The 18,685-nt window shown below is 44.6% G+C and overlaps 1 protein-coding gene across 1 annotated transcript in view; it reads left to right on the forward strand.

Moving 5' to 3' along the window:
• Window positions 1-383: 383 nt before the first annotated feature.
• SGPP2 (sphingosine-1-phosphate phosphatase 2) overlaps window positions 384-18,685 on the forward strand; it is a 135,513-nt gene continuing 117,211 nt past the window's right edge. The window contains exon 1 of the mRNA XM_526109.9: window positions 384-903. Within this exon, the coding sequence (XP_526109.2) occupies window positions 685-903 (219 nt within the window). The 5' untranslated portion in view covers window positions 384-684. The remainder of the gene's footprint in view (window positions 904-18,685) is intronic.

An 18,685-nucleotide genomic window follows, 5' to 3' on the forward strand; every position in this document is an offset into this window, starting at 1 on the left:
GAAGATGACTCAGGGCCCACTTTGAACCTCCTGGGTACTTGAGCAAGCTCAAGGGTGTTCGGACCTCTAGGGAGACGTTGCATCACGCAGTTTGGAAAGAACTTGGGAATTCTCCCTGGGGGGGCTCGCTTATTTACTGGGAACTAGTCTTGCAGGAAGGTGGGAGTACGTGGCTGGCTGTGGGGAGCTGGCGTGCGAGGAAATCCGACTTCACCTTGGGCTCAGAGTTGCAAGGAAGGTCACTGTGGGATCAGCCTGAGCCCAAAAGGATGGGCTAATGGGAGCGGCCGCAGGTGCACGCGCGCTCGGCCGCTCCCATTAGTGTCACGTCTGCCGAGGGGGAGAAGGTGGGGTGGGGGGTTGGGGGCGCCGGGAGAAGAGAGGCGCAGTTCGGACATCTGCACTCCTCCGTCCAGTTACAGGCGGTCCTGCCCCCGTGGCCGCCCGGGGCCGCCCAAGCCCTCCGGGACGGAGAGAATAGGGGACGCGTTGCGCAAGGTGGAGGCAGACACCTGGGCGGGCGCTAGGACCCGGGCGGCGCACCTGTTGGCTGGGCCCGGGGCCCCGCCCGCCCGGCCTCCGCCCCGAGTGCGGGACCGGCGGGGGCGAGGCGGGAGTGGCGGTGCCTGCGGAGGGCACCGGCCCGGCGTGGCAGCGGCGGCGGAGTGCGGCCCCGGGCACACCATGGCCGAGCTGCTGCGGAGCCTGCAGGATTCCCAGCTCGTCGCCCGCTTCCAGCGCCGCTGCGGGCTCTTCCCCGCTCCGGATGAAGGCCCCCGGGAGAACGGCGCGGACCCCACGGAGCGCGCGGCGCGAGTCCCCGGGGTCGAGCATCTCCCCGCAGCCAACGGCAAGGGCGGCGAGGCCCCGGCCAACGGGCTGCGCAGAGCCGCGGCGCCGGAGGTAACCATGGGCAGGTGTTCGCCGGGGACGGGGAGGGGGCGGCTGCGGACGTGCGGGTCCGGGCGACTCCGCCACGCGGGGCCGGCCGGGCCGAGAGGGCGCCGTCCCCGGCAGTGACCCGGCTCCCGCCGCTGCGAGCGGACGGGGAGGCCTGGCCTTCCAGTAACCAGGATGCCACCCTCCAACGCTGCCAGGGGCAACCGGGTCTATTGAGATATCCCCAGACGCTTTCAATGCAGTCCATTTAGAGACTTCCCACTTTCAAAAGTAGTTAAATTCACGTAGATGCCAGCAAATATGTAAGAGTTACGTAATGGAACGGAGGAGCGGGGATGTCCTTGGCACTTCCCCGGGGAGACGTTCTTAGACTCCCCCCCACCCCCGTATTCTTGCATTTCCGCCCATCCCCCTTCCCTGATCCGCACAAATGCGGGTGCAGCCCGGCTCAGCGCGCTCCTCACCGCGCTGCACCGCCAGCTCTGGGCACAGAACTTGGGGCTCACACAGCTCCTAGAGAGATTTACAACCTCCCTGCACTACCCCCGGCGATGATGTCTTAACAGCAACTCCCGCTTGCCCTCCCCCAGAGTCTGGGGGTCCCTCCTGCCTGGTGGGTCTTTTATGGACCGACACCAGTGACTTCTAACAGATGCTTCTGGGAGGGAAGCTCGCTACGCTCCCGCTAGGTGTTCAAAGCGTGGTTATACAACCCACTGCGGCTTGGGGGGAACCAGCGTGCGTCGTCGTCGCAGTGCACAGGGACTTTAGGCAGGAGGGACCAGACGGGCTGCACTTGGCTTCTGGGGACGCATGTCTACCGGGAGCACTGGCAGCACCTGCCTTTTCCCTCGGCAAAGTCAAAAGTGTGGCGCAGGAGAACAGAAGTAAACGTATTAATAATTCGAATTCCTTGTACACAGCCACATTTTGTTCTTCCTAGAAGGTTTTGGTGAAAGAAAGGTGGCCTTTATTTACGTGTAAATTTCTAGATGTAGTAACTGAGGAATTACGAAGAACCTGGCTTCTGTGTGGAATGGAATATTATAGGCATTGGATTACAGAATTTGTTTGGGAGGGTGAGGGTGGTTGTGTGTTCCACTCCAGAGAAATCCCCCTCTGTATTTTTTCCTCTTTATTGTTCCTTCTTTATCCCATGTGACATTCTGGTAACCTATAGATGAGTATGAGAACCCCTCTTTTTTCTCTTGCCTTGTCTTAAAAACGGGGCAGAATAGGGGGGATAAGAAATCAGCTGGGCGTGGTGGTGCGGCCTGTAGTTCCAGCTACTCCGGAGGCTAAGGCAGGAGAATAGCTTGAGGCGGAGGTTGCAGTGAGCCAAGATCACGCCACTGCACTCCAGCCAGGGCGACAGAGCAAGACTCCGTCTCAAAAAAAAAAAAAAAAGAAAGACCAAAACAAACAAACAAACAAAAAACAGTCCCATGGCTGAAACGTGCCGTGACATATTCGGTGCACACACTGTTTACACCCACAGGTAGACACGTGAGTTGCTTTCTGTTGCTCTCTTCACAAGCTTCTACCCTGTTTCTCTAATTCAGGAAGCTGAAAAAGAGTGAATTGTTCCACCAGTACTTCTCAAACTGTTTTAAACATCACCCCTGGTAACTTAACTTTAAACTCCACAGTTGGATCCTCTTGACCTTTAAAAGCAAGATAAGCAGATTTCTTACACAGGTTTATCTTCTTACTGCTTGACAATCCTGGTGGGTCTTCAGTGAGTGAAACTGTGGCGGTTTCCCCACACCCACCCAGCCAACACAGGACTTCTGCTTACAGATCATGTAAAAGCAAGAAAGCTGAATGCCCAAGATAAGAAATCATTGTGTTGGTATATAATGGGGGAAATCATAAACTTGAGAGTGCTTGATAAATGAAAGGTTAATTAATGTTTTTACAGGTGGGTTGGTTTCAAATGACTTGGGAAGATTAATCCTTTACATACACACATTGAGTCCCCCCCTCAAAAATTATCTCTTATCTGCACTCAGGCAATTTACAGAACTTTAAGGGGGCAGTTGTGAAAAGTGTGCTGCCCTCTCTGCAGGCCTTTGTACAGGCCTTGGCCTGCCTGAGCTGCCTGTCTTTTCTCTAAATATCCTCCCCACTCATCCTTCTATTTCCAAAGGTCAGTTCCTCCATGGGTGACTTCTCTGACCTTCCAGCCTAGCTCCCCCTGCTATAGTTTTTCTTTGCTTTCTGCGTTTCTTCATTACAGCATTCATCACATTGTTTAAATGTGCCTTTGTGTGGATATCTGATTATTCCCCGCCCCTCCAGAGGATGATAAACTCTAAGAATGCAGGCAACTTGTCTGTTATGGTCCTTATTTTTTTCTCATAGCCTGGCACATAGGAGGGGCTAGTGACTTTTGTGAATACGTGCGTGTAGATTGCAATATAAAATTATAGTTTTAAACTTTTTTTTTTAAGAGACAGGGTCTTGCTGTGTCACCCAGGGTGGAGCGCACTGGCACAATCATAAGTCACTGCATCTTCCACATCCTGGACTCCTGCAGTTCTCCTGCCTCAGCCTCCTGTGTAGCTAAGACTACGGATGCATGCCATCATCTGGTTTGTTGTTGTTGTTGTTGTTGTTGTTGTTTGTAGAGACAGGGTCTCACTATGTTGCCAAGACTAGTCTTAAACTCTTGGCCTCAAGTGATCCTTCTGCCTCAGCCTTGCAGAGTGCTGAAATTATAGATGTCAGTCACTATGACTGGCGATGTTTCGTTTTTCTTTAAAAAAAAAAAATGAGTGAATGTTGAAAATCAAGTGATTTTTCCGCATAGCCTAGAAGGTAGCACCAGGACATTGATTTAGGACCCTTCAAACAATAGAGAAGTTTTCTTCTTCATTTGAGTGACTTTAGATCTTAATGAATCTAATTTACCTTCTCACCTTTCACATTGTCTGTATTTGTTTTAATTTTGAAACAGGACAAGTGTTTCCTGTTTTCAAGTGACTAAAAGTTTCCTCTACAAGTTCTCATTACACCACACGCTGCTAGCTTAAAGATTAACTGCATCTTTTACAAACCAGGAGTGGGCTTGGCTTGTACAAGCCTGTCATTGAATAAATTGGACTGGGCCTTAGAAATTGCCCAGTAGTCATGAATTTCACAGAAAGTCTGAGTCCTGAAGGGTTAAGAGATTTATTGAGGACTTCCAGGATATCCACACAGTCAGGGGAAGTCAGATCTTTTGACTCCCAAGTCTAAACTTCTTTCCTCTGTGCAGATTCCAGGGAAAATTCCAGGGCCTCACTGTATCTGATTCACTGAGGTGTGTCCTGTTGGTACTGGCTGGGACAGGGTGGAGATTGTGTGAAAAGAGGTGGTATTGCTTTCAGTTTGCAAGGGTATCTGACTTGCAAGAGTAACTGTAGGAAGCCATTTTTGGTTATTGCTTTGGGAGGCACTGCCCTGAGCAGAAGGCAGGATCCTAGGACTGGGCCAGGAAGGTAAAGGTGTGATGAGAATTTCATTTATTTGTCCTGGGGTAAAGCCAGCCTCGTATATAATGGTATTTTGATTTCTAACATTTTTGCTTACTCAATACAGTTGTATTTAGTTAGACTCTGCAGTGCCTTCCTCAGCATTACATTAGACTAAGGATCATCTTTTCTAATATCCCTGTGTGCAGTACTTTTTGATAACTGCTCAGACATAGTTCTCACATTGACTTAGGGAGAGGTTCAAAGATAAGTTGTTTCTAGAAATCTTAGACTCCTAGTTTCCCTCTTGAAACATTTGAGGCTCTAAATCTGTTAATCTACGAAACCTTGATTTCATTGGTGTGCTAAAGTACAAATACTACATCCTGGAAACCAGGAGACCAGGATCTAGTTTTACCTTCATGTCATTTTGGACTTCTCTGAACCTCGGTTGTCCCATCTGCAGAATGAGCAGAGTGGGGGGGAAAAAAACATGGTTTTCTTTTCTTTTTTTTGCGACAGAGTCTTACCCTGTCACCCAGGCTGGAGTACAGTGGCTCCATCTCAGCTCACTGCAACCTCTGCCTCCTGGATTCAAACGATTCTCCTGCCTCAGCCTCCCAAGTAGCTGGGATTACAGGCATGCACCACCATGTCCAGCTAATTTTTGTATTTTCAGTAGAGATCGGGTTTTGCCATGTTGGCCAGGCTGGTCATGAACTCCTGACCTTAGGTGATGTGCCTGCCTCAGCCTCCCAAAGTGCTGGGATTACAGGCCACCTCCCAAAGTGCTGGGATTACAGGCCACCTCCCAAAGTGCTGGGATTACAGGCCACCTCCCAAAGTGCTGGGATTACAGGCTGGGATTACCGCACCCAGCCAAGAACCATGGTTTTCTAACCATGGCTGTACAGTATAGTCACTTAGAGAAGCTTTCAAAACAAAACAAACATAAACCAATGTCCAAGATCCAGGTTAGAAGAGGGGTCCAGAGAAGCTGACCAACAAAGTTGGGAAGCTCTGAGTTCTCTTCTCCTGGGACCCACCACCCTTAGTATATTCAGTAGGAGGGTGGTGATGGCTGCAGGCAGTGGTCATGGCAGCCGTGACATTTTGGCTTCACCATAACTAAACTGGCCAACAGATCAGACTGCAAGTTTTTATTATCCTTTATTGGATGCTTACATCTGAAATGACAAAATGAGATAGTTCGAAAGAATACATTTGATCTTTTTTTCTAGTTACAGATATCATCATTGTTCACAGGAGAAAACTTGGAAACACACGAAGAGAAAGTTAAATTCATGCCCGTTATATCACCGCCCATTGCTAATCCCTTAGTAAATGTTCAGCCCAATTTTTAATGGCCGCATGTTCCTCCACAGGATGGATATACTGTAATTTAGTCAGCTAGGTGCTGTGCCTTTGGTTTATTTCCAGTTTTTGCATTAAAAATGATAACATCTTTGTATAAGTATCTCTCCACCTATCTTTGAGTATCTTTTAAATAAAATGTCCAGACTTGAAATTGTTGAGTGAAAAAAATGCATATATTATTGCTCTTAATAGCTACTACCGAATTGCTCCACAGGAAGGGTCTACTAGGGCAAACCACTACAAGGGCAGGTTTTCTCACACACTCACCAATGTTAGGTATTAATACTCTCTTTAATCTTTGGAGAAAATAAACCACTTTGGCTTCTATCTCACCTTTGCTTTCTTCATTTCCAATCAACATCCATTGATCACTACCATGTTTCTGGGACAGTCCTCAGACTTAGAGACATAAAGATCAATACAATTTAGTTTCTTCTGTGTGAAAGCCCAAATAAAAGGGTGCAGTGCAAAAAATTAAAAAAATACTAGAATAGAACGATGAATACAAGGACAGGAAGACAATAGCAGGAGTAACTCACCTTCCCAGGGGAGCCCATGAAGTTTTGAGTTGGGGCTTAAAGAGTGGGTAGGAATCAAACAGGCAAAAATGGGAGAAGCTCTTTCTTTACCTGGATTCTCATGTGCTAGAACATAAAGACACATGTCATTTTTGGTGAATGATGACAAGTTCAGCTTGGATATCATCAGAGTGTCAGCAGGAAATAGTTGGTCTACTTAAAAAGGGTGATCGAAACCTTAAAAATAGTTAAAATGGTACATGTTATGTATATTTTACCTTAATTTTCTTAAAGAACATAGGCTCTATTCCACCTTTTAGGGAAGGAAGCATAGCTCTCTATTTCTTTTCTTTTCTTCTTTTTTGAAAAAAATAGAGACAGGGTCTCACTATGTTGTCCAGGCTAGTCTCGAACTCCTGGGCTCAAGCGATCCTCCTGCCTTGGCCTCCCAAAGTGCTGGGATTGCAGGCATCAGCCACCACAGCCAGCCTCCCTATTTCTTAAACATGGGCTGCACATAGTGACTTCCTTCCAAAAAGTGCAATATGGAAAGAGAAGGGGGAAAAAAGTAATTTTACAATGTAGAAACTTGACAGACACTCCCTTGGCCAGATGATCAAGGTCAACATCACCAGTGTTAAGTCATGTTGACATCATGTTCTCTTGATGCATATTAAAATTATGTATTCTTGTTACATGTTGAGGGACATTCTGCAAAATATCTGACCAGTACTCTTCAAAACTGTCAAGGTCATCAGAAACAAGGAAATTCTGAGAAGCTGTCACAACTCAAGAGGAGTCTAAGGAGGCATGACTAAATGTTATATAGTATCCTGGATGAGGTCATGGAACAGAAAAAAAAATTAGGTAAAAAATAAGGAAGCCTGTGTAAAGTATGGACTTCAGTTAATACTAATGTATCAATATTGTAACAAATGTATCATACCAACATAAGATGTTAATCATAGGGGTACCTGCCTACAGAGTATAAGGAAGGCTGGGAGTATATGGGAATTGTGTATTATCTTTTCAATCTTTTTATAAATTTAAAACTTTTCTTTAAAAAAAAAAAAAGTCTATTTAGGCCAGGCATGGTGGCTCTCTTGAGGTCAGGAGTTGTAATCGCAGCATTTCGGGAGGCCAAGGAAGTCGGATCACTTGAGGTCAGGAGTTCAAGACCAGCCTAGCCAACATGGTGAAACCCTGTCTCTACCAAAAAATATAAAAATTAGCCAGGTGTGGTGGCACACGTCTGATGTACCAGCTACTTGGGAAGCTGAGGCATGAGAATTGCTTGAACCCGGGAGTTAGAGGTTTCAGTGAGCCAAGATCATGCCACTGCACTCCATTCTAGGTGACAGAGGAGACCTTGCCCCCCCCCCACCCCGCTCAAAGTCTAAAAATTTTACAAGGTGGGGGTAATTGAAGGACTATTTACAAAGATGTGGGCAGGGTTGGAAGAAAACCAACATGGGAAGATGAAGCATCTTGGAGCAAGCAACTTCAGCCTAAAAAAGCAAGAACAGGGAATAGGGTTCGGGTAACCCCAGACCCACTGAGAGCTTAGATGGCAGAGGGAATCCCCTGACCAGAGCTGAGGCCCTTAGCAAAGAAAGGCAGCCACAGCCAGGTAGGAAGAAGTTGAGGGGTGGGGATCAGATCTCAAGCTCATTCTCCATATGCCTTCTTTCTCATATCCTACCAGTGCCCCCACTTTAACCAAATTTAGCCCATAGTCAGGGAGCTTGGGAGCTGGCTGAGGCAGTCCATCAAGGTCAGCCTCCCTGGAGAAAGGCAGAGAGTGGACCAGAAAAGAGAAATGGAACCCACCCAGCGCAGGTTGCATGAAGAAATTGGTGTGATAATACAGCTGCAGTTTTGGGCTGCAGCCAGAGTTTTAGGCTGAAGCCTTAATGTGGCTTACTGGAGAATTTGGACTTTATCCTATAGACAAGAAGATAGCAGTCAATTTCATCCCGTGTGCCAAATCGGAATTGGCAACTGAGAGCACTGTGTTAAGAAGGGATCTCAGGGTGTCTCTGTGCAGGATTGATGGAGGTGCCTGTGTGAGTATGGAGGGAGCCCAGTGGTGAAGCCTTTTAAGAAATAGTGATGTTAGATTCAAGCAGCAACAAATGTAGGACTCACATGAAATCAAACCTTAATGTCTGTTTTGGGTCCTTCGTGATACTTCTATTGTCACTCTCACCCACAGATGCTTTACGAGGAAAAAGCACAAATGGTTTCTTAAGACAGAGGTTGCCATGTTTTGAATCATAGGATCCCATCATTATGACTACAAGCTGATTGAGCCAGGGCTCAGCCCTGGAGTGAAAGGCAGCCTTCTATAGGCTGGTCAGCATTTTATGACATGGCTTGGCATGGGGACGTCATCCAATTAAGATCATGCATATTGTGTAGTGACTAACAGACTCAATCGAATTGCTCCCTCAGCAAGTCTGAATGCAAGACCCAGACATAAATGTTAGAGTTCTGACAAACCTCAGAGAAAAGAGGGAGGTTGTAAAGAAACAGAAGCCTCAAGACACAGGAAACAATAGGAACTCAGAAGCCAGAGATGGAGGGGGGAATGAAAAGTCTGTAGAAAAGATAGGCCAGATACGGTGGCTCACACCTGTAATCCCAGCACTTTAGGAGGCCAAGGCGGGTGGATCACCTGAGGTCAGGAGTTCGAGGCCAGACTGACCAACATGGATAAACCCTGTCTCTACTAAAAATACAAAATTAGCCGGGCATGGTGGCACATGCCTGTAATCCCAGCTACTCGGGAGGCTGAGGCAGGAGAATCGCTTGAACCCAGGAAGCAGAGGTTGCGGTAAGCCAAAATCATGCCTTTGCACTCCAGCCTGGGCAACAAGAGCGAAACTCTGAAAAAGAAAGAAAGAAAGAAAGAAAGAAAGAAAGAGAAAGAGAGGAGAGAGGGAGGGGAGACGAGAGGAGGGAAGGGGAGGGGAGGGGAGGGGACAGGCAAAGCCAAACAAAGCAGAAAAAAAATTTCTGAATGGAAAAAGAAGCTAAGACTTGAGTATGGCAGATTCCACTGAGCATGAGAAGCTAGAGGAACTGTTATGTTTCAGGATAGAATGGCTCAGAGAGGACCTTAGGAAAGAAGCTGGCTGTGTGGCTGCTGCAGTTTTCTTAGTTCTTGAGGAATTATATTATAAACCCCTCTCAGTGGAGGGAGCCTGTGGGGATCTCGCAGTGCAACCAGAATGTGCTGATCCCTACTACTTTGAAGGATTTACACTTAATTGCAAGTAGGTCGTTATTTCTCTCACTGTAGTTGCGAATGGTGGCTGGTGAGGAAGAACAATGGGGAGAGGAGGTTAGATCCCTCTGCTCACCTGTGTACCCTCAGGGCCTGACATGCCTGGAGCAACCAGGTACTTAATCCTACCTGGTGAATGGAAGCTTGAAGGGTGTGCTAAACTCGCCTTTGTCTGACTTGGCAGAAATTTGATCACCTGCCCTTTCCTGTCACAACAGAGGTAACTTATCCCTGGACACTTGGCCTGGCTGTGTCTTCTTGTAGCTTGATGATTTTTTTCCCCCCCATGTTGGCTCCTTCCTTTTTATCCAGGAAACTGATAGAGGGTTTTGATTAATGAATAACTTTTTAATTGCTTTGCTTTCTTCTGATGGATGCCATGAAGGGAGGTATTGCTAAAAAGTTAGTTGATGGTGAAACATCTGACAAGTTTAAAAATGTATTTCAATTACTATGTTTTAGGAAGGCTGTGGACAGCGGGCCTGGTGTGATTTTAACTTTTTTGACTTCTAATTAAGATGTCAAGACATTTGCATTTTTCAAAAAGCACTTTCACTTCCTCTTGTTACAGTTTTCGTTAATCATTAAGTCCTCTGTGGTTCGGATAAGAATTATATCCTGAACTAAGGCATTCTTGCATTTTATCTAGCAGGAGATTTTCTTGTGAGAAAACACTGTCACAGTTTCCAGGCAACGCATCAAGAGTGTTCCTGTCTATATTAGGAATCTATGAAAATACCAAAATTTGGGGCATCTGCAGGTCTTTATTATTCTTCTTGCCTGGTGAGATGCATTCCATATACTGAGAAAGTGAAACATTGAAAAATCAAGGCGAGACTGTGACTTGTATTTTTTGATTAATTAATTTTTAATTTTATAATTGACACATAATAATTGTATATGTTTATGGGGCACAGCACAATATCTCAGCACGTAGGTGTGTGACTCATGTTTTTTGTCCCCTCAATCTTGCTTCAAGCACAACAAAAAGTCCCTGAGGCTTGGGCCAGAACGGATGAAAAGGAAAGGCACCAACCACCTAAGATCTTGAAGGCAAGGCTTGGGAGTCTTGGGAAAGGGGGCAGTGGTTTCCCTCAACCATTTTAAATACTATTCTCTCCTCCCCCAAATGCTCATTGGCAGTGCTATACCTCTATTGTTTAATGAAAAAACAAAACACCTGGTTCATTGTTACTTTGTTTATTTGGTAAATGCCTTCATAAGAAATGCCCTTTCTGCCATCTCAGGGTATGTTTTGATTTGTCCAAATGGCAAAAATTTTGTTTCCATAAAATTTTATGAAAAACTGCCCATCAAAGCAAAGATTCCTGTGGGTAGGAGAAAGAGGTGTGGTAGTGAATGCACAGGCTGCTGGGGTAATGTTTCGGCAGCTAAAAAAGACCAGGCCTTAATTGGTAGAGAAAGGGCTTAGGTGAAAGATAATTAAAGGGTGGCTGTGAAATAGAACATCAAGTATTTTGTTTAAAGCTTGACAAATGGAAGGAGCCTCTGTTAGAAGTTGGTTTGTATATTAGGGTTCTCTAGAGGGACAGACCTAACAGAATGGAGATATATATATATATATATATATATATACACACACACACACACACACACATATGTGTGTGTATATATATACACACACATATATGTGTATATATGTGTATATATATATATACACATATACACATATGTATGTGTATACATATATATGTGTATATATATACACATGTATATGTGTGTATATATATATGGAGTTTATTTAGTATTAACTCACACAATCACGAGGTCCCACAATAGGCCTTCTGCAGGCTGAGGAACAAGGAGAGCCAGTCTGAGTTCCAAAACTGAAGAACTTGGAGTCTAATGTTTGAGAGCAGGAAGCATCTGGCATGGGAGAAGATGTAGGCTGGGAGGTTAGGCCAGTCTCTCTTTTTACATTTTTCTGCCTGCTTATATTCTAGCTGAGGTGGCAGCTGATTAGATTGTGCCCACTCAGATTAAGAGTGAGTCTGCCTTTCCCAGCCCACTGACTCAAATGTTAATCTCCTTTGGCAGCACCCTCACAGACACACCCAGGATCAATACTTTGTATCCTTCAATCCAATCAAGTTGACACTCAGTATTAACCATCACAAGTCCACCTTTTGTCAACTTGAACCCATGTACATCTCCTGAGATCATATGTAATCTTCATATACAGACAACAATAAGGTTATAATTATGTCTAACATAATACAACTATCCTTCATACAACAGGAAACTCACCACGCCCCAACGCAAGTACTATTACATAAAGTTAACAATACTTAAATGCTGATATGAAGTCAATAAATCTTATGTCACATGATAAAGGAGAAAGGAAATAAAATGAAGGTATTTTCTTAGTACAAGTGTATACGTGCACAAACATGTTTTAACAAAAGAATAAGGAAATACTCATGACAATTACAGTCCTGGTTTCTGTAGCTGGTCACGTGGTCATAGCTGGTATTGATGACTACCTTCTACTACCCATTCCCTTTGCCTTCAGCAAGCACTTCAGCAGGTCGTGGTTTTTTTCCTCGTAGAGTGATCCAAACCTTCATTCCTGAAGGGTCTGGGTCATTTGTAGTCTTGCCTGGATTGGGCTGTTGTACTTTCCCATTGACCTTAATCACAGGGAATGGTAATACTAAGAGATGCCCTAATGGATCTTCTGTATTCCATGCATCCTCTTCCTTAACTCTGTTGTGAAGTATCATCTTGATAGTCTGGGTCAGTCACCCCAGGCAACACTGTAACTCCTTTCTTAGCCTGTTGACTTCAAGGTAGGAGAAGCCCAAAGTGTCCAGATGGCAATCTTAACTTCCAGTTTAATGGAATCGTCGTTGTGCCTCCTAGTGGCAGCGTTCCCCACTCTGGAACTAAGACCTCTAGGCCAGCAGAACATAATGTCACAGGAACAGGAAGCAAAAATTTTGCTAGTGAATCCCTAGGGGTGATGGTGAGTTGTGCTACTTCTACTTCCACCCCTTGATTCCTGGAAACATGAATTTTGACTATGAGAGAAATAGTACCATATATTGGACACTGATTCAGAGCATACAAGGCCTTCTGGAGAACTTTGCCCCAGCCCTGTAAACTGTTGTCACCAAGTTGGCATTGTAATTGTGACTTCAAAAGGCCATACCAGCATTCTATCAATCCAGGTGCTTCAGGATGATGGGGAACATGGTACCACCAATGAATTCCATGAGCATGAGCCCACTGCCATACTTCTTTAGCCGTAAAGTGAATGCGTTGATCAGAGGCAATGCTGTCTGGGATACTATGACGGTAGATAAGGCATTCCATGAGTCCACAGATGATAGTCTTGGCAGAACATTGCGTGCAGGATAGGCAAACTGATATCCAGAGTAAGTGTCTATTCCAGTGAGGACAAATCTCTGCCCTTTCCATGACAGACGAGGTCCAATATAATCAACCTGCCACCAGGTAGCTGGCTGATCACCCCACGGAATGGTGCCATATCGAGGGCTCAGTGTTGGTCTCTGCTGCTGGCAAATTGGGCACTCAGCAGTGGCCATAGACAGGTCAGCCTTGGTGAGTGGAAGTCCATGTTCCTGGGCCCATGCGTAACCTCCATCACTGCCTCCATGGCCACTTTGTTCATGGGCCCATTGGGTGAAGACAGGGGTGGCTGGGGAAAGAGGCTGAGTGGTGTCCACAAAATGGGTCATCCTAGCCACTTGATTAATAAAATCCTCCTCTGCTGAGGCCACCCATTGGTGAGCACTCACATGGGATACAAATGTCTTCACAATTTTTGGCCACTCAGAGAGTTCCATCCACATACCTCTTCCCCAAATGTCTTTGTCACCAGTTTTCCAATCCTGCTTCTTCCAAGTCCGTGACCATCCAGCCAAACCATTGGCTACAGCCTATGAGTCAGTATATAATTGCACATCTGGCCAGTTCTTCCATGCAAAGTGCACAACTGGTGCACTTCTTGAAGTTCTCCCCGCTGGGAAGATTTCCCTTCACCGCTGTCCTTCAGGGATGTCCTAGAAAGGGGCTGTAGTGCTGCAGCTGTCCACTTTCGGGCGGTGCCTGCCTATCATGCAGAACCATCTGTGAACCAGGCCCTAGTCTTCTCTTCCTCTGTCAGCTGATCATAGGGAACTCCCCATGAGGCCATCGGTGCAGGCTGGGGGAGAGAAGGCAAGGTGGCAGGAGTGGAGACCATGGGCATTTGAGCCATTTCCTCGTGTAACTTACTTGTGCCTTCGGGACCTGCTCTAGCCCAATCACATATATACCACTTCCATTTGATGATGGAATGCTGCTGTGCACGACCCACTTTATGGCTAGATGGGTCAGAAAGCACCCAGTTCATGACAGGCAGTTCAGGTCCTATGGTGACTTGATAACCCATAGTCAAATCTTCAGTTTCCACCAAAGCCTAGTAACAGGCCAAGAGCTGTCTCTCAAAAGGAGAGTAGTTATCTGCAGAAAATGGTAGGGCCTTGCTCCAAAATCCTGGAGACTCCCACTGTGAGTCACCTATGGGGTCCTACCAAAGGCTCCAAATAGCATCCCTATCTGCCACTGACACCTCAAGCACCATTGGATCTGCTGGGTCATATGGCCCAAGTGGCAGAGCAGCTTGCACAGCAGCCTGGACCTGTTGCAGAGCCTTCTTCTGTTCTGGACCCCACTCAAAACTGGCAGCTTTTTAGGTCACTCGATAAATGGGCTGGAGTAACACACCCAAATGAGGGATATGTTGCCTCCAAAATCCAAATAGGCCCATTAGGCATTGTGCCTCTTTCTTGGTTGTAGGAGGGGCCAAATGCAGCAACTTATTCTTCACTTTAGAAGGAACATCTTGACAGGCCCCACACCACTGGACCCCTAGATATTTTACTGAGGTAGAAGCTCCCTGAGTTTTAGTCGGGCTTATTTCCCATCCTCTGGCACGCAAATGTCTCACCAATAAGTCCAGTGTGTTTGCTAGTTCTTGCTCACTGGATCCAATCAGCATAATGTCATCCATGTAATGGACCAGTGTGATATCTTGCGAAAGTGAAAAGCGATCAAGGTCTCTCCAAATAAGATTATGACACAAAGCCGGAGAGTTAATATACCCCTGAGGTAGGACAATAAAGGTATATTGCTGGCCTTGCCAGCTGAAGGCAAGTTGCTTCTGGTGGGCCTCATGGACAGGAATGGAGAAAAAGGCAGTTGCCAAGTCAGTGGTTGCATACCAGGTACCAGGAGATGTGTTAATTTGCTCAAGCAATGAAACCATGTCTGGTACAGCAACTGCAATTGCAGTCACCACTTGATTAATCTTACAATAACCCACTGTCATTCTCCAAGATCCATCTGTCTTCTGCACAGGCCAAATGGGAAAGTTGAATGGGAATGTGGTGGGAATCTCCAACCCGGTGTCTTTCAAGTCCATGATGGTGGCACTAATCTCCGCAGTTCCTCCAGGGATGCGATATTGGTTTTGATTTACTATTTTTCTAAGTAGATGCAGCTCTAATGGCTTCCATTTGGCCTTTCCTGCCATAATAGCCCTCACCCTACCAGTCAGGGAGCCATTGGGGGGGTTCTGCCAGCTGCTAAGTATGTCTGTGCCAATTACGCATTCTGGCACTGGGGAAATAAACACAGGATGAGTACCCACAGTAAGTTGGACCTGAGCTAAAACTCTATTAATTACCTGACCTCCATAAGCCCCTACTTTAACTGGAGGACCACAATGACGTTTTGGGTCCCCTGGAATCAACGTCAGCTCAGAGCCAGTGTCCAGTAGTCCCTGAAATGTCTGATCATTTCCCTTTCCCCAGTGCACAGTTACCCTGGTGAAAGGCCAGAGGTCTCCTTGGGGAAGGATGGGAGAAAGATTCACTGCATAAATTGTCAGTAATGTAATGGGGTCCTTCCTCAAGGGGACCTGGCCTCCCCTTCATTCAAGGGGTTCTGGGTCTGTAAACTGGCTCAAGTCTGGAAATTGATTAAGAGGCCGTGATTTTCTACTAAAAATACAAAAATTAGACAAGTGTGGCGGCATGCACCTGTAACCCCAGCTACTTGGGAGGCTGAGGCACGAGAATCACTTGAACCTGGGACGCAGAGGTTGCAGTGAGCTGAGATCACACCATTGCACTCCAGCCTGGGCAACAGAGCAAAACTCCACCTCCAAAAAAAAAAACAAAGGAAACAACCAAAACGTTCCTCAGGAGATAAATTGTTAAATCAACTGCAATACATCATGTCATAGAATACTGCTCAGCAGTGAAAAGGAATGAACAATTGATACACATGACAACTTGGATGTATCTCACGGGCAATAACAAGCCAATTTCAAAAGATCAAGTTCTGTAGAATTCCATGTATATAATGTTCTTGAAATGGCAAAATTATAAAGGTGATAAACAAATTAGTAGTTGCTAAGGGTAAGAAAGGAAGGATTGCTATAAAGGGGTAGTCTGAGGGAGATCTTTGTGGTGATGGAATGTTCTGTCTTGATTGCACAAGTCTGCACTTGTGATAAAATGGCTCTACACATGTGCCAAGGTCATATTCCTGGTCTTGCTGTTGGGTATAATTATGTAAGAAGGAAGCTTTGGAAGGAAATGGTGAAGGGTATATGGGACAACTCTCTACTACCTTTGCAACTGCCTGTGAATCTATAATTATTTCAAAATAAAGTTAAAAAATCAATACTGCCTTATAAAAACTGGTTCTGCCATTTTTCTCACAACTTTTACTACAGGCATTATTTGTACTTTCTGCACAAGGAAATGTAGAATAGCATTTGGGAGAAGGTGGCTTCTGAGCCTGCTGTGCTGCTGTTTCCAGAGCTTCAGGGCTTGGCTGTCAACCTTCTGCTCACTGACTGCTGCTATGTGCCAAGGAGAGCACAGAGAAGTGTTTGAGTGTCAGAAAAGCACATTTGTCCTTAATTTTATTTTGACAGACTTGTTTTATAGCCTCATGTTTTGTGTGTTTTTGTTTTTGTTTGAGATGGAATCTCATTCTGTCGCCCAGGCTGGAGTGCAGGGTGCAACCTCAGCTCACTACAACCTCTGCCTCCGGGGTTCAAGAGATTCTCCTGCCTTAGCCTCCTGAGTAGCTGGGACTCCAGGCGCCCACCACCATGCCCGGCTAATTTTTGTATTTTTAGTAGAGATAGGGTTTCACCATATTGGTCAGGCTGGTCTCAAACTCCTGACCTTGTGATCTGCCCACCTCAGCCTCCCAAAGTGCTGGGTTTACAGGCATGAGCCACCGCGCCCGGCTGTTTTTTGTGTTTTAAAATACTGTTTTTTTAACATTTTGTTAAGCTACTTTAAACTGGTGTTGCAAGTAGATCAAATTTGCACATTAGGACAACTTCAGTCTCTCTTCCAGTTGTCTTTTTTTCCTCCTCAGTCTACAAACATACTTCAAGTCATTAATCCCCTTCTTCACCCACCGCAGAACATCAGCTTTCAGCCTAGCAGCGCTGGAATCTGACACTCTCTGCTTCCTTTAACCATGGAACATCTTAAAAGAGCCATCTGAGATCTACACTCCCTTCTACTTTTTCACACATTTCATGCCTGCTGCATGACTCTAGCTGGTATAGTGTGAACTAAAAGAAAATAAAACCAGGAAAGTGTATTCAGCATAAGAGATCATTTTTGAGGGTTACTTTGTCCATGTGTAATTTCATTGAGAGTAGCTGTCTAATTTTAAATGAAAAGTTTTAAAATAGTTAATTCTCTTCTGATGTACATAAAAAGTAGATTCCTCTGTATTTAAACTGTATTCTCAATGGTGAGGCCCAGGGCTTTGGCAGGGAGGCTGACTCATGGTTCAGTGGCTTCTTTCCCTGGCCTCAAGGTCAACAATAGCCATTCCTCACGTGGTAGAACCATTACATTTGTTTAATAGATTTATGTTCTTCTCCCACAAGTAGTTTTCATCATCAGAAAGTATTTGTCAAATATCCAATTGTAAAAGGTTTGTTCAACTGTGTTCTACAAAGGGAAAAATTTAATCACAATATCCAAAGGATATTATAAAAGTAATTAAAATTCCATATACTTCTAGACATGGAAACACATTCATGATCTATTGTTCAACCAGAAAAAGCAGATTAAAAAGTAGAGTTTATAATATGAAGTTTAAATGTACACATTTTAAAACTGTAAAGTATATATTTGAATATATTTTTTCAAAAGGATCTGGAGTGATGAACCAAATGTTTCCAGGGATTGTTCTTGGGCACAGAGGGTTTAAATGTCATTTTTATTTTCTTACTTGTAATTTTCTGTATACTCTGCATTGTTTACAATATGAAGGTAGGAATTTTATATTTAGAAAAAATTAAATTATTTTAATTTTGTAAAAAGATTCTAAGGACATTTTATACTTTTGAGGAATATTAGTTACTAAGATTATTACCATTGATCCACATTAGAACCTTAAATTATCATTGACATCTTTTTTAATAAAGTGCCAAATATCAACTGTATTGATTAAGAACCTTACCTTGAAGAAATATTTATTAAACTATGTGAAGTACTCCAGTAGCTTTCTTAAATGAAACAAAATGGTACCCCCATGTCTCTACGTGAAGACGCCACATGGAATTACAGTATATCTTTTCCTGTTCTGTCCAAGCAACCACATGAAATGCTAAGAACTTAAAATACATAATGTTCTTTTGCACTAATGGGAATTTCTTAATGCACTGAAAGATTTCAGCCTTAAAAATATCTTTCCTTGGGCAAGAATATATTCTTAAAGAACTCAGGAACATCTTAAGAGATGCAGATGTTGAATGTTATATCTCCTCTTCCCTCTGGTATATTTTTGGCATGTATCTTCTGTTGTTTCTTCAAAAGTTGCTTTTGAATATCTCTTTTAATTGTTGTACGTCATTGTTTTAGCTATTTACTCACTTGCAGGCAACGTCTTGGGCATGCTTTTTGTTGGATCTTGGTTTCTCTTCATCTGGTGACAGTGGTTGAAGTAAAGGAATTTTTAAAGTAAGATTAAATAACAATACTTAGTACTTATAGCAGACATAAAATATTATCTGACAGACTTTTTATACTGGTGTGTTTTAAAAGTATCTTTTTATCTTCTCCCTTTTTTGATTT

Source organism: Pan troglodytes, chromosome 13 (genome assembly GCF_028858775.2).
Source record: "Pan troglodytes isolate AG18354 chromosome 13, NHGRI_mPanTro3-v2.0_pri, whole genome shotgun sequence".
NCBI lineage: Eukaryota > Metazoa > Chordata > Mammalia > Primates > Hominidae > Pan > Pan troglodytes.